Source organism: Cherax quadricarinatus, chromosome 63 (genome assembly GCF_038502225.1).
Source record: "Cherax quadricarinatus isolate ZL_2023a chromosome 63, ASM3850222v1, whole genome shotgun sequence".
In the NCBI taxonomy this organism is placed as follows: Eukaryota; Metazoa; Arthropoda; class Malacostraca; order Decapoda; family Parastacidae; genus Cherax; species Cherax quadricarinatus.
The window spans coordinates 16877480-16893862 of NC_091354.1; the positions used below are offsets into that span (position 1 = coordinate 16877480).

Below are 16383 nucleotides of genomic sequence, written 5' to 3' on the forward strand. Positions count from 1 at the left end.
ATCACCATGCTTCAGACGAGCAGGTAGTTGTTGATAATTTGGTGGGCGGCCAATTGCAGGTGCTGTTCCTTGGTACTTGAATACTATTTGTCTGATGACAGACAAACAGAATTCGCCATACTGTGGTTTGTTTCTGGTCCTCATCTTATACATATTATAAGCATTGAGCATGGAAATGTCCAGAAGATGGAAAAACAGTTTGTTGTACCACTTATAACTCTTGCGAACACAATCAGCAAACCCAATCTGCATGTCACATTTGTCCACTGAATGCATGTTGAAGGTGTAATCAATCACAGCTGCAGGTTTTAGAATGGGTTCATTGCTCTCTCTATGCTGCCTGCCACTGTCTGCCATTTCATTAGGGTGAACTGATGACAACAGTGTGACATCTCGTTTGTCATGCCACCGAAATGCCATGATGTCATTGGCAGCAAACGCCTGCACCTCACCTCTACGAGTGCCAGCGTCAAACCTGGGCATATGTTTCCGATTTGCACGCACTGTGCCACACACATCTGTCATGTTCACTCGCAAAAAATCACTGAGTGAGGGGCTTGTGTACCAGTTATCTGTATATAATATATGCCCCTTACCAAGGTATGGTTCTATCATTGTTCTAACCACATCACCTGAGATGCCCAATAACTTCCTGGTATTTTGCAATGTATAACTTCCAGTGTACACAATAATATCCAATACCAGACCACTGTAACAATCACAAAGCACAAACAACTTTATACCAAAGCGTTTCCTCTTGCTTGGTATGTACTGCTTGAAAGAGAGTCTTCCTTTGAACAGAATCAAAGACTCGTCAATTACAAGCTTCCTGAAGGGATAAAAATGCGTACTGAATTTCTCTTTCAGATACACAAACACATTCCTAATCTTATATAACCTGTCAGTTCTGTCAGGCCTGGTTTTGTCTGAGAAATGAAGCATATGTAACATTAGCACAAATCGATTCACTGGCATTATATCACTGAAACCTGGGGTTGCAATCAGGCGGTCTGTTGACCAGTATGATTTCACTTTGTGCTTATACACATGTGGCATAAGCATTATTGCAGCAAAGAAAAGATACATCTCAGCCACAGTTGCCTCCTTCCACTGGTGTAGACGTGATTTTGGTGAAAGTAATGTGTTTGCCATGGTGTACTCGTAGTATGTGTTGCTTTCCATGACAATACTTTCCATCAGTGGTTCGTCAAAGAATAACTCGAAACATTCCAGTTCAGTGGCATTGTTCCCAAGTGTACAAGATGGCCGTATTCCACTTTGGCTGTCATCAAACTGGTGGGCATTTGGAACAAAATTGACAGCTTCCTGCCAATCCCAGGTGCGGTCTGCTGGTGGGTACTGGACAATGACAGGTGGTTGTGGTTGTGGAGGTTGTGGTTGTGGAGGCTGGTGTGGTGGGTGGGTGGGGGATGGTGGCCTTTGTTGTAGATCAGCTGAGGCAGCGGCGTGGGTGGCAGCATGGCCCACTGCTGGTGCCTCACCGCCGGCACCACTACCACCACGCACATTTTCCATCCCAATTGCAACAGTATCATCGTCATTTTCACTCTCTGTTCCTGTTGTACAGCCACGGGATGTACTCCGAGATGCACTCCTTCCCCTTGGAATAGCATATGGCACACTACCAGAGCGCATATATCGTCGTATATACTGACGCTTCACTGGGGAATATTGCACTTCACTATCACTACTGGAACTAGTTTGAAGAGCTTGTAGTTCATATTCACTATCACTGTCATCACCCATGCTCTCATCTGAGTCTGGGATTTGGGAAAATAGAAGTTTCCTCTTGGATTCTGGTACAACTGAACGTGAACAAGACGGCCCAGCACCAGAGGTGGAAGGCTGAGGGTCGTCTGGGTTTTCCTCACTATTACCGATATTATGGTCATTAGTTTCGGTCAAAACCTCACGAAAACCTTGAAACTCATCTTCACTGGCACTTCCATCAGTAATAGAACTGTCACTGGGGAACAAAAGTGTCCCAATTTGCCGAGGAGTGAGGAGCTTCTTACCGCGAGGCATGGTGGACATTGTTTACTAAGATGGTGTTCCCACAATGCACCACTGGGTCCCAGATTTTTTTCTACCGCGCACACTGACCCACAGACCCATTCTCTCACATGTAGGCCTACCAGCCTTTTCCCGTGAGATTTGACGGCGCTAGAATTTGTGCGTACTAGTACGTCAAAAACCCCTACGCGTAAGACGTACTAGTACGTCCGAAACCCTCAAAGGGTTAATAGCCACTGTTGTTTTGTTAGGTCAGCTTTTAACCCTTAAACTGTCCAAAAGTAGATCTATGCGCACGTAGCGCTCCGACCCTGATTTTCTCCATAAGAAATAATGGAAATCCAATTAATCCGTTACAGACAACCAAAAGTATTAAAATTTTTTTTTTTTTTTTTATGAAATATACATTTCCCTACAAAGAAAACAATGAGACTTGCACAATAACTATATAAATAAATGTTAAAATGACACCTACCTTTATTGAAGAGTATTGATAAGTGATGAGACACTGTTTTTCTTGAACACTCTGGAATTTTCAGAGTGATACATGAGTAAAGGCTTCACTTTGCAATCCCCACTAGCATTACTACAAAACAAGAAAGTTAGCCTGTCTTTCATAGGCTTGTGTCCTGGGAGTGCCTTTTCCTCCTGAGTAATGTAGGTCCTGTTTGGCATTTTCTTTCAGAACAGGCCTGTTTTGTCACAATTGAGCACTGTTGGGGTTGGAATTTTTCAGCTTCGCCATGCCTTATCACACTGTGTATGCCACTTCGATTCTTAAATCTCTCAAACCAACCTTTGCTGGCCTTAAATTCACCAATATGAGCACTAGTTCCAGGCATTTTTTCCTATTCACTTGGGTGTTAGTCGACTGGTGTGGGTTGCATCCTGGGGGACAAGATTAAGGACCCCAATGGAAATAAGTTAGTCCTCGATGACTTGCTGACTTTTTTGGATTATCCTGGGTGGCTAACCCTCTGGGTTTAATTGTTTGTCGGTAATTGTTTCTCGTTAAGCCACACCAACAACAGTCTCTCCACATCTTCGAGTAGTACAGCTGACGGTGCAGCAACAGCTGATGGTGGTTCAGCAGCAGCTGACTGTGGTATGATAGTTTTCTCACCCTTTTTACCACAGGGTTGGCACTAGAAGCTTTCTTTGGGCCCATGGTGGCTTATTTAGCAGTTACAAGCACTATAAACAATGGAATAATACAAAATGTATCAAATGTATGCATAAAACCAGCCACCCTGGCTTGTAAACAGTGATGGCAGGGCAGCTGAGGCGCTCAGGCTGGACAGACAGGTTCAGGACGAACCATGTTGGGTGAGTTTTTTATCATTAGCCAGGCCAAAATTTTTACACTCAAAACACTTCGTTGGGCGGATTTAATGTTATGCGATGCGTTCGTCAGCCAAGGGTCCACTGTATAGATATTTATGGATGCCTGGTTTCCAAACATCGCTGCATTTAATAAACAAAAATTAATTTAAAGGAGATAAAAATCCCACAATTCTTATCCATTTTGTTCAGGATAAATATGAACACACCACATGTGTATAAAATATACTTTAATGGAAAATTATATTCAATTGACCGAAAACTTAAAAGAAAATAATTGGGAAAAACCACCACCTATTTTGGCTGAATTTAGAGGTATATCAAAGGTAGGTGTCATTATCATTCACTGACATGAGCATCCTCTTAACCCCTTGACTGTTGCAACCCCAAATCCTGAGGTGTCTCCTGGTGTCGCAAAATTTCCAAAAAAAAAAATAAATTATTTTTTCTTATGAAATGATAGAGAATCTTTTCCCAACTGTAATGACTCCAAAAGAACGAAATTTGATGGAGAATTGACAGAATTACACTCTCGCAAAGTTAGCGACCTTGGCGATATTTACGAATCGGCGATTTTGCCCACTTTGAGCCCTATTTTCGGCTAATTCCATTGTTCCAGTCGACCAAACTCTTAACTATTTCTTTAGAACTCCATTTTTTCTATCGATTGAGTACAAGAAACTACCCATTTACCGATTTCAACTACCCAATAACGTGGTCAGAAATTTGCAATTTGGCCAATTTCATGAAAATTAAAAAAATATGACAATTTCAAAACAGGGTCCAGGATGAACAATGCAGACATTCCTGGCTCTAAAATGACATTTTCTTTGTTCATCAGTCGTATCTCCATGCCCCTCTGATATTACTCTTGCTTTCTATTTTGAATTTTTATTCAAACAAAAAATAGATTTACTGTTATGCAGACTACTGCAATATTGTAATAATTGTATAAATAATATCAACCCATTCATGACTGCATATTAGAATGGCTACTTGCACATTTATTGGAAAATGACATCATTTGTTTACTTTTGAACATTGGCAAAAATCAAACATTTCCCCTACTTTGAGCTCCATTTCAAGGTTCTTTTCATAGCAAAACCAATCAAAATCACCTCTATTTCTATAATATGCTTTCCATTCTATCAAATGAGACCAAGAAAACGAGACTACAGTCATAAATACTCTTCGAAAATAGACCATAAATTCGGCATTTTAATTAAAAAAAAAACGGTCAGTTTTTTTTTTCTCATTGTGCACTGCGTGCTGCAGGATTTTTTATATGGTGCACACTGACCACACAGACCCATTCTCTCACATGTGGCCCTACCAGCTTTTTCCTGCTTGATTTGAAGCCGCTAGAATTTATGAGTATATATAGTCAAAAATGGTGGCTCGTAAGATGTATATACAGTGGACCCCCGCATAACGATGGCATCACATAGCGATTTTTCCGCATACCGATTACTTTTATCGCAAAATTTTTGCCGCGCATACCGATTAAAAACCCGCTTACCGATTTTCGTCCGAGACGCGTCCAATGTGCCCTCAGCCAGCCTCACATGTGCCGGCCGTCCCATTGTTTACCAGCCAGCCTCCGCGGTAACATCCAAGCATACACTCGGAATATTTCGTATTATTACAGTGTTTTCGGTGCTGTTTCTGGAAAATAAGTGACCATGGGCCCCAAGAAAGCTTCTAGTGCCAACCCTGTGGTAAAAAGGGTGAGAATTAGTATGGAAATTAAGAAAGATTTTGAAGGGTTTGGGGCTAACCCTGAGAAGCCTATGCCAGTTGTGGAATCCATTGTGCCTACTTCAAAGATTAAGGAAATGTGTGCACAGTGGGTTGAACTGCAAACCTTTATAGATGAAAATCACCCTGACACAGCTGTTGCAAGCCGTGCTGGTGACTATTTCAATGACAATGTTGTGGCCCATTTTAGACAAATCGTAAAGGAACGGGAGGTACAGAGCTCTATGGACAGATTTGTTGTGCGACAGAGGTCCAGTGACTCTCAAGCTGGTCCTAGTGGCATTAAAAGAAGAAGGGAAGTAACCCCGGAAAAGGACTTGCTACCTCAAGTCGTAATGGAAGGGGATTCCCCTTCTAAACAGTAAGAAGATAATGCTCTCCCCTCCTCCCATCCCATCAATCATCACCAGATCTTCAATAAAAGTAAGTGTCATGTAATTGTGCATGCCTTTTTCAGTTTGTGTGTATTAAAATTAACATTTCATGTGGTAAAAAAAAATTTTTTTCATACTTTTGGGCGTCTTGCACGGATTAATTTTATTTCCATTATTTCTTATGGGGAAAATTCATTCGCATAACGATTATTTCGCATAACGATGAGCCCTCTTGCACGGATTAAAATCGTTAACCGGGGGTCCACTGTATACGACCAAAACAGTCAGTGTTAAAACATGCCTATTATACAAGATAAAATTTACTTACAAGCACTAAAATACTGAAATAAGTAAATTGATATACAGTAATTGCAAAAATAGTGTCATTTTCAGATTTCTTTTATTTTAATTTATGGTACAGTATAGAAAAGTACTGTCAGACAGGGTGCTGTTGGTGACTTCTTAGTAGTAGCAAGGGTAAGATAATTGCAGTTCCTTTTCAAGTTGGGTCAGTAGAAAGAGTATTATACTTGTCTGAGAGCAGAAAAAAGAAACTCCCTTGAGATTCCTTACACAAGTCACTCTAGTTTTTAAGTCACTCAAAGAATTGGATTTTGCACATGTCTAATTTATTAGAGAATTGGAGAAAATTTTTATACAGTGCACCAGTGAAATGCTCATGATTTAATAAACTGAGGACTAAAAATGTCATTGACATGTATTACAAAAACACTAATTGGGTTTTACATTAGTGTTAGTAATATAAAAGTTTGGGATACATATACAGGTCTCCCTCAACATTCACGTTTTCAGCTTTCGCGGGCTTCACACATTCGCGAATTCCCAACCGCCAAATTCCCAGCCACCAAATTCCCAGCCGCCAAATCATATTCAAGTTTCCCGCCACCTGCGAGTCCCTACTACCCTCCCTCCGACCCCCGCAACTGGCAGCCAGCCCTCCCACCACTCAGTGTGGTGAGTGTTTTGTTTGTTCATTATTTGCTATTAAACTACAGTATAAATAATGTAAACACATTCATGACTGCATATTGGAATGGCTATTTGGACAGGTATTGGACGGTGACATCATGTGTTTACTCTTGAACACAGCAAAGAATCAAACATTTCTGCTACTGCTAATAATAACAATAGTAATAATAATAACAATAATAATAATAATAATAATACGATATAATTGAAGAAGGAAATTGTACAAAAATACGAGGGAGTGGTTGACACATTGTGCGAATGTTGAGGGACACCTGTATACACATTAAAATAAATTAATCTTTAATATTATATAAAAAAAATCTTTGGTCTAGAGGTATTTAAAATGTATTACAATAATAAATTATTAGCATTTTAAAATAATAAATAATGATTCATAACCCTACACACAGGGTACTACTTTCCAGACACTACTGTGTCACTATATATATCTATGCTAAAATAATAAATTATAAATAACATTTGTACAATAATAAATTACAGTCAACTCCGTGTCTCACGACACCCTAATGACCCTCCGTGTCACACGACACTTATCCGAGTTGTGACGCTCCCTGTGTCTCGCACGACACTTATCCGTGTAATGACGCTCCATCTCAGCTGTGTCCCTTGACACCCTTTTCTCTGCGTTGATGCTCCTACTCTCCGTGTCACACGACACCCTTTTCTCTGCATCATACACTTGTCACCCGACACCCAGCGACACACTCACACAGCATCTTTCTCGAGGCCAGTCACATGATACTATTCAATGTACACTATAACCGTAACTTCTTTAGTGTCACACGACACCCTTTTCTTCTCAGTGTTCCACTACAACAGCATCCGATGACTCCGGCCCACAGTTGACCAGCATAGGCGGTGAGTCCGCAGACATCACCTGTCCTTTAAATACTCTCCAAGGCCGGTAGAAGTACACCGTAAGGTGGTCTGGTGAGCACTTCCTACTGCCTTCAAGACCAGTTGATAAATAGGGTTTGTAAAACACCATGCTGCAAGCTCACTGAATGCAGCCGTCAAGTAACTGAGGCCAACAGACTCAGTGAGCTGCAGTGAGCGCTTCCTCTAACGCCAGTAGATATATATAATATGACGGTCAGACGAATACTCTAATGCCAGTAGATATCTACCGTAAGGTGTTCTGGTAGTTACTGCTTAGATGTGTACCGTGAGGTGTTCAGGTACTTACTGCCTCTAAAGCCGGCTCAGCAGTCCCCACATTGGGTTTGATGACGTACCCAGTGGTACTGCCGGCCGGCAGGTTAACTATTTAACCGCTAGTTTGGCAGGGGACCGTAACAACATGTGTACTTCATATGTAGTTTCCTTCATGATTAAAATTATCCATCACTTTTTTTTGAGTAGCATACTGTATACAGTAGAACCCCAACCCTAGGGCAGAGGCTGGAAATTGTGTGCTAGTGGCCATGATGCCACAAAGGAAGGGGATGAGGGGAGTACACACACATACCGTATTCTACATTTCTCTGTGAATAGCATACATGTATATACAGTGGAACCCCGAATATCGGCTGTAATCCGTTCCAGAAGGTTGGCCTAAATTCGAAGCAATTTTTCCCATAAGAATTAATGTAAATACAATTAATCCGTTCCAGACACCCAAGAAAAATTTTAAAAAATTTATTTTTTTATGATTAATTATAGTTTTACATACACAAAACAATGAGAACTAAATAAAATAAATAAATGAACATTTAAATCGCTATTACATACCTTTATTGAAGACTCTTATTGGCTTATGGAAGACAGGGAGGAGAGAGGGAGGACTGCTTATTGTTTGGAAAGAGAATCCCCCTCCATAAGGACTTCAAGTATCAAAGCCCTCTCTGGGGTTACTTTCCTCCCTCCATGCTACACTCCCAGCTCCCTTCCACACTCCCTGCATGCCTAATACACTCCCTGCATTCCTGATACACTTCCTGCTAAACTCTCTCACAACATTAGCTTCCTTGATTTCTACTTACTTTGCCAGGATGGAAGTGATTGCTGATTTCGATTTCCCATACATCCTGGCAAGTTCTAGCACTCGAACACCACTCTCATATTTTTCAGTAACGTCTTTCTTAAATTCCATCGTGTTTTTCACTTTCTTTACCAAAGGGCTGGCACTCTGAACTTTCTTTGGGCCCTTGGTGGCTTATTTCACAGTTGTACTTAATAAAGAAGCAAAAAAAATAATTTATTTTGCAGAAATTTTTTGGATGAATGCACGGAGTACATGCTCATTCACCAAGAGAGACAGGGAGACTGACTCACTTGCACGCAGTGTCCCGGCGGGAGGCGGGCTGACGCGTATTGATACACATGATTTACGAGGCACCGGCTGAAATAGAGCAAAATTTCCATGCAAAAACCAGCCTAAATACAAATTGGTCGATAAACGCAGTGGCCGATATTTGGGGTTCCACTGTACTTTGTTTAATGTGGCAAGTTTCATTGCAGTAGTTTGCATTCTGGCAAGTGCCACAGAAGTGGGGAAAAATACATTCTTCATAGTTGCATTGTGACTGTACTATATATGGTATCCATTTTCTGTCCCAACAGGTTTAATAATGCTCATATTTAAGAATGGCAAACATGCAAGGATTTATATTCTCAATTATTTATTTTTTAGATTCCAGATGCTGTGACAGCTTACTACTTGAATTGTTCTGGTTTTGAAGCTGCTGATGGTAGACTGTAAGTAAATTAATAGTGGTCTCTGCTGTATTATATATGAACTGCTATTTATTATTTATTTTGTATTTGTTATAAATTATGTTATGCTTTAATGTCATGGGATTCTTATTGGCTACATTTTTCCTTATCTTGCCCATCTGTATTATTATTATAATCAAAAAGAAGCACTAAGCCACAAGGGCTGTACAGCGTTGCCCATCTGTAACTGAACAATAACTATCATTTTTTACAGTGTTCGTTTGATTTCACTGGCAGCTCAAAAATTTATCTCTGATATAACTAATGATGCTTTGCAACACTGCAAGATGCGAGGCTCCCAGCAGTCGAGCAGCAAGACCAAAGGTAAAGACAAGCGATTCACACTCACTATGGAAGATCTCACACCTGTTCTTGCAGAGTATGGCATCACTGTCAAGAAACCTCACTACTACATTTAGTAGAGGAAATTAAAAATCTGTTTTACTTCTAACTTTATTCCAATCATATTGATAATGTCTTCATGTATTATGAATAAAATGTGAAATAAATACTAGTTGTAGTGATAGTTTGTATAAGCCTTGGAAATGAAAATAGATTAAATACAGGAAAATGTATTTTAATGACTTGTGATGGCAAATCACTAAGTGGGCAAATGAGATTTATCATAACTATTGCATTTCCAAATAAATTCTGCCCAGTCATTTCTTAACCCTTCTTCATTCATATGTTTCTTAGTTGTAATTTGGAAGGTCATGACTCTGCATTAGTCCTGGAGGGGTGACTTGTACTGCTGCAAAATTTCTACATTATGCTTAACAGGTCAACACAATTTGACAAATTGTCCCGAAATACGCATCTTAAGTATGCAAACTGTCATAATTTTCTGGACCACAACTGAACTGCACCAATTTAAAATTCCCCTCTGGTTTTGTGCCCACCCTTAGCATTTTTCTCCTGCTTTTTTAACACCCCTAATTACTTGCCTCCTTCAGCATGCAGTGCTGAAGGGGTTAAATATTTGTGTGCAGAATTTAACATGAGGTTCAGGAGAATTTTGCCTGTTAAACATTTTATAAAAAGTACAGCATATATATTTTTGTTTTACAAAGGTATACTACATTCATAAGTAAAATATCTACTGATGAGCAAAAAATTTACTCTTTCCTTTTCTTTATCACTTTCTTCTGCAATTGTTGCCATAAGTGTTGATAAGGATTTGCTCTCTGGGAGGACGAGTATGGTATGCCACACAACTGTCGTAGCCCCGGGTGCATCAAGGCCAAGTTTTGTGCAAGCCCACATGTATTCGAAATAACCCAGTAAAGGGACACACACTGTAAAACATAAGAATATACAGAATAAGTTTTTATCACTTTTTCTCTATTCTGACTTTTCTCCACTTCGGCAGGGTGACCCCAAGAAAGGAAAATACAGTGGACCCCCGCATAACGATCACTTCCGAATGCGGCCAATTATGTAAGTGCGTTTGTACGTGTATGTTTCGGGGTCTGCAATGGACTAATCTACTTCACAATATTCCTTATGGGAACAAATTCGGTCAGTACTGGCACCTGAACATACTTCTGGAGTGAAAAAATATCGTTAACCGGGGGTCCACTGTATTGTACATTCAAAATCATGTATTCCCTAGCTGTCTTTTCAGAAGTGTGAACATGACAAATACAATGATGCACAAAAACTTAGCTTTGGCTGTGTTGCATTTCTATCAGGAACAGTCTCATTTTACTGTGTTCCTGGACATATTGATGTTCAGGGCAATGAACATGCAGATTCAGCCATTTGGTGCTGTATGACCCTGTGGGTTTAGCACTTAGTTATGATAAAATAATTATAATCAACTGTCTGTTCAGCTATTCAAGACCTTCAGATATCCCATAAGGGTATTCTTTACTAAGACTATTTTTCAGTGCTCTCTCTCAACACCTCCACAGAATGACAACAAATTGTTTGATGTCAAACTAGGTTTAGAATTCTGGCCATCTTCCCATTGTTGTTGGGCTTGGGAGACCATACTCTCACATTTAGGTGTTTGGACACACACAACTCACTCACAGATCTTACATGGAGAAACAATTGGCACCATTCTGTGAGGACTGTCAGATTGCATTGTCCTATCAGAGTGCATGCAGGATCCATTTACATAATCTAAACCACGCCAACATTCTCTTACTGACTTTACTGAATGTCCCATCTTTGACGCAGACTCCCTCTAACCTTTTAACCGAAATTAACCTATTGCACAAATTTTTATTTCAATTTTGCTTGCACTAGTCCCCACCCCTACCTCTTGCTCATTCTTGACCTGTGTACATCCATGTGTGACCCTTACAGGTTTAGTGCTTAATTTTATTATAATAATCCCCCAGGTGCTGTATGACCCCTATGGGTTGAGCACTTCCCCCAATATATATTATACTTCTGTAATTATCATCACTGACTTACCAATTCATGTTTTAAATATTTGTGTTTGAGCTATTGGCCTAAATTATAGCATTCATGAGGGAGCACTAAATCTGAAGGAATCATCCATTACCTGAAAGCATGGGAAGCATTCAGGTTCAATACAAGATGAGGGCAGGTCCAGTTCCTTAGATCAAGAGCCCAGTCACCAGCATCAAAGAACCTCTTGAAAGGTATTTGTCTAAATAATCAAGTTAGGCACTAAATCTGAAGGAGTCATACAGCACTGCTGGGAGAGATCTTTGAAGGACAGGGGAGAGTGAGGGGAAGAGTGCAAGAGAAAAACCTACATGAATATTTGTCTACAGCTCACTGTGTGGGAATCCTACAGATACAAGTGTACTGCTGATTGCTATTCAAATTTCAAGAAGGCAATGGAGTATGTACATCACATTATACATGGTGCTAAACAGGCTTATTTATATGCTAATAAAGGAGTAGCAATAATGTTGAAGGATAAGCTATGGCAGGAAGAGGGAGTATAAATGTATTAATTCAAGGATTATGTGGAGTAAACTAAAGGTTGGATGTGAAAAGTGGGTTATAGTAAGCATATATGCACCTGGAGAAGAGAGAAGTGTAGAGGAGAGAGAGATTTTGGGAAATGTGTGCATGCGTTGTGATTTAGCGATGGGGAGTTTTGAACCAAGTGTGAGAGTACTTGTGGTTGGGGATTTCAATGCTAAAGTGGGTAAAAATGTTGTGAAAGTAGTAGTAGGTAAATCTGGGGTGCCAGGGGTAAATGAAAATGGGGAGCCTTTTAATTGAGCTATGTGTAGAAAGAGGGTTGGTAATAAGTAATACATATTTTATGAACAAGAGGATAAATAAATATACAAGGTATGATATAGCACATAATGAAAGTAGTCAGATTATATATTAGTGGATAAAAGGTTGATGGGTAGGCTCCAGGATGTACATGTTTATAGAGGGGCAACTGATATGTCGGATCATTATCTAGTTGTAGCTACAGTTAGAATAAGAAGTAGATGGGACAAGAGGAAAATGGCAACAACAAGAGAGAGGTGAAAGTGTATGAACTGAGGAGGAAGTTCATGTGAGATATAAGCAACTATTGGCAGAAAGGTGGGCTAGTGCAAGTATGAGTAGTGGGGGGGGGTTGGAATAGTTCTAAAAATGCAGTATTAGAATGTAAGGGCAGAAGTTTGTGGTTATAGGAGGGTGGGTGCAGGAGGAAAGAGGAGTGATTGGTGGAATGATGAAGTAAAGGGTGTGATAAAAGAGAAAAAGGTAGCTTATGAGAGGTTTTTACAAAGCAGAATTGTTATGAGAAGAGCAGAGTATGTGGAGAGTAAAAGAAAGGTGAAGAGAGTGGTGAGAGAGTGCAAAAGGAGAGCAGATGATAGAGAGGGAGAGGCACTGTCAAGACATTTTAATGAAAATAAGAAAAAATTTTGGAGTTAAACAAGTTAAGAAAGCCTAGGGAACGAATGGATTTGTCAGTTAAAAACAGAGTAGGGGAGTTAGTAGATGGGGAGATGGAGGTATTTACCTGGAGTTTACCTGGAGAGAGTTCCGGGGGTCAACGCCCTCGCGGCCCGGTCTGTGACCAGGCCTCCTGGTGGATCAGAGCCTGATCAACCAGGCTGTTGCTGCTGGCTGCACGCAAACCAACGTACGAGCCACAGCCCGGCTGATCAGGAACTGACTTTAGGTGCTTGTCCAGTGCCAGCTTGAAGACTGCCAGGGGTCTGTTGGTAATCCCCCTTATGTGTGCTGGGAGGCAGTTGAACAGTCTCGGGCCCCTGACACTTATTGTATGGTCTCTTAACGTGCTAGTGACACCCCTGCTTTTCATTGGGGGGATGGTGCATCGTCTGCCAAGTCTTTTGCTTTCGTAGTGAGTGATTTTCGTGTGCAAGTTCGGTACTAGTCCCTCTAGGATTTTCCAGGTGTATATAATCATGTATCTCTCCCTCCTGCGTTCCAGGGAATACAGGTTTAGGAACCTCAAGCGCTCCCAGTAATTGAGGTGTTTTATCTCCGTTATGCGCGCCGTGAAAGTTCTCTGTACATTTTCTAGGTCGGCAATTTCACCTGCCTTGAAAGGTGCTGTTAGTGTGCAGCAATATTCCAGCCTAGATAGAACAAGTGACCTGAAGAGTGTCATCATGGGCTTGGCCTCCCTAGTTTTGAAGGTTCTCATTATCCATCCTGTCATTTTTCTAGCAGATGCGATTGATACAATGTTATGGTCCTTGAAAGTGAGATCCTCCGACATGATCACTCCCAGGTCTTTGACGTTGGTGTTTCGCTCTATTTTGTGGCCAGAATTTGTTTTGTACTCTGATGAAGATTTAATTTCCTCATGTTTACCATATCTGAGTAATTGAAATTTCTCATCGTTGAACTTCATATTGTTTTCTGCAGCCCACTGAAAGATTTGGTTGATGTCCGCCTGGAGCCTTGCAGTGTCTGCAATGGAAGACACTGTCATGCAGATTCGGGTGTCATCTGCAAAGGAAGACACGGTGCTGTGGCTGACATCCTTGTCTATGTCGGATATGAGGATGAGGAACAAGATGGGAGCGAGTACTGTGCCTTGTGGAACAGAGCTTTTCACCGTAGCTGCCTCGGACTTTACTCTGTTGACGACTACTCTCTGTGTTCTGTTAGTGAGGAAATTATAGATCCATCGACCGACTTTTCCTGTTATTCCTTTAGCACGCATTTTGTGCGCTATTACGCCATGGTCACACTTGTCGAAGGCTTTTGCAAAGTCTGTATATATTACATCTGCATTCTTTTTGTCCTCTAGTGCATTTAGGACCTTGTCGTAGTGATCCAATAGTTGAGACAGACAGGAGCGACCTGTTCTAAACCCATGTTGCCCTGGGTTGTGTAACTGATGGGTTTCTAGATGGGTGGTGATCTTGCTTCTTAGGACCCTTTCAAAGATTTTTATGATATGGGATGTTAGTGCTATTGGTCTGTAGTTCTTTGCTGTTGCTTTACTGCCCCCTTTGTGGAGTGGGGCTATGTCTGTTGTTTTTAGTAACTGTGGGACGACCCCCGTGTCCATGCTCCCTCTCCATAGGATGGAAAAGGCTCGTGATAGGGGCTTCTTGCAGTTCTTGATGAACACAGAGTTCCATGAGTCTGGCCCTGGGGCAGAGTGCATGGGCATGTCATTTATCGCCTGCTCGAAGTCATTTGGCGTCAGGATAACATCGGATAGGCTTGTGTTAATCAAATTTTGTGGCTCTCTCTCAAAAAATTCATTTTGATCTTCGACTCTCAGTCTGGTTAGCGGCTTGCTAAAAACTGAGTCATATTGGGACTTGAGTAGCTCACTCATTTCCTTGCTGTCATCTGTGTAGGACCCATCTTGTTTAAGTAGGGGCCCAATACTGGACGTTGTTCTCGATTTTGATTTGGCATAGGAGAAGAAATACTTTGGGTTTCTTTCGATTTCATTTATGGCTTTTAGTTCTTCCCGCGATTCCTGACTCCTAAAGGATTCTTTTAGCTTAAGTTCGATGCTTGCTATTTCTCTGACCAGTGTCTCCCTACGCATTTCAGATATATTGACCTCTTTTAGCCGCTCTGTTATTCTTTTCCGTCGCCTGTAAAGGGAGCGCCTGTCTCTTTCTATTTTACATCTACTCCTCCTTTTTCTTAGAGGAATAAGCCTTGTGCATACATCGAGTGCCACCGAGTTAATCTGTTCTAGGCATAAGTTGGGGTCTGTGTTGCTTAGTATATCTTCCCAGCTTATATAGGTTAGGACTTGGTTTACTTGGTCCCACTTTATTTGTTTGTTATTGAAGTTGAATTTGGTGAATGCTCCCTCGTGACTAGTCTCATTATGTCGGTCTGGGGCTCCACGCATACATGTCTGAACCTCAATTATGTTGTGATCTGAGTATATTGTTGTTGATATGGTGACATTTCTTATCAGATCATCATTGTTAGTGAAGATGAGGTCTAGTGTATTCTCCAGTCTAGTAGGCTCTATTATTTGCTGGTTTAAATTGAATTTTGTGCAGAGATTTAAAAGCTCGTGTGAGTGTGAGTTTTCATCAGAGCTGCCTCCTGGTGTTATTACTGCAACAATATTATTTGCTATATTCCTCCATTTTAGGTGCCTTAAGTTGAAATCCCCCAGGAGCAAGATGTTGGGTGCAGGAGCTGGAAGATTTTCCAGACAGTGATCAATTTTTAACAGCTCTTCCTGGAATTGCTGGGGTGTTGCATCCGGAGGCTTGTAGACTACCACAATGACTAGGTTTTGGTTCTCGACCTTTACTGCTAAAACTTCCACTACATCATTTGAGGCATTAAGCAGTTCTGTGCAAACAAGTGACTCTGCAATGTACAGGCCAACCCCCCCCCCCCCCCTTTTGCCTGTTCACTCTGTCACATCTGTATAGGTTGTAACCTGGGATCCATATTTCGTTGTCCAAGTGATCCTTTATGTGGGTCTCAGTGAAAGCCGCGAACATTGCCTTTGCCTCTGCAAGCAGTCCACGGATGAAAGGTATTTTGTTGTTTGTTGCTGGCTTTAGACCCTGTATATTTGCAAAGAAGAATGTTATTGGACTGGTGGTATTGTTGGTACTGGGGGGGGGGATTTTTTTTCCGGCATTAGTATCTGTATCTGTTGGTTTGGAGTGGAGGCCATCGACTGTGGTTCCACTCCAGGAATGACTGGATTTGGTGTATGATTTCTGCCATTTCCTGCCAG

At 41.0% G+C, this 16383-nt stretch overlaps 2 protein-coding genes across 7 annotated transcripts in view; one reads left to right on the plus strand and one right to left on the minus strand.

Moving 5' to 3' along the window:
* The window catches only part of LOC128698187 (transcription initiation factor TFIID subunit 10-like), a 28804-nt gene extending 19051 nt beyond the window's left edge, over window positions 1–9753 (plus strand). The window contains exons 4-5 of the mRNA XM_070098666.1: window positions 9151–9215; window positions 9448–9753. Of these exons, the coding sequence (XP_069954767.1) occupies window positions 9151–9215; window positions 9448–9652 (270 nt within the window). The 3' untranslated portion in view covers window positions 9653–9753. The remainder of the gene's footprint in view (window positions 1–9150; window positions 9216–9447) is intronic.
* The window catches only part of LOC128698186 (cytochrome c oxidase assembly protein COX18, mitochondrial), a 41704-nt gene continuing 34993 nt past the window's right edge, over window positions 9673–16383 (minus strand). For all 6 annotated transcript variants that reach the window (XM_053790301.2, XM_053790300.2, XM_053790302.2 and 3 more), the window contains one exon: window positions 9673–10528. In XM_053790301.2, the coding sequence (XP_053646276.2) occupies window positions 10349–10528 (180 nt within the window). In that variant the 3' untranslated portion in view covers window positions 9673–10348. The remainder of the gene's footprint in view (window positions 10529–16383) is intronic.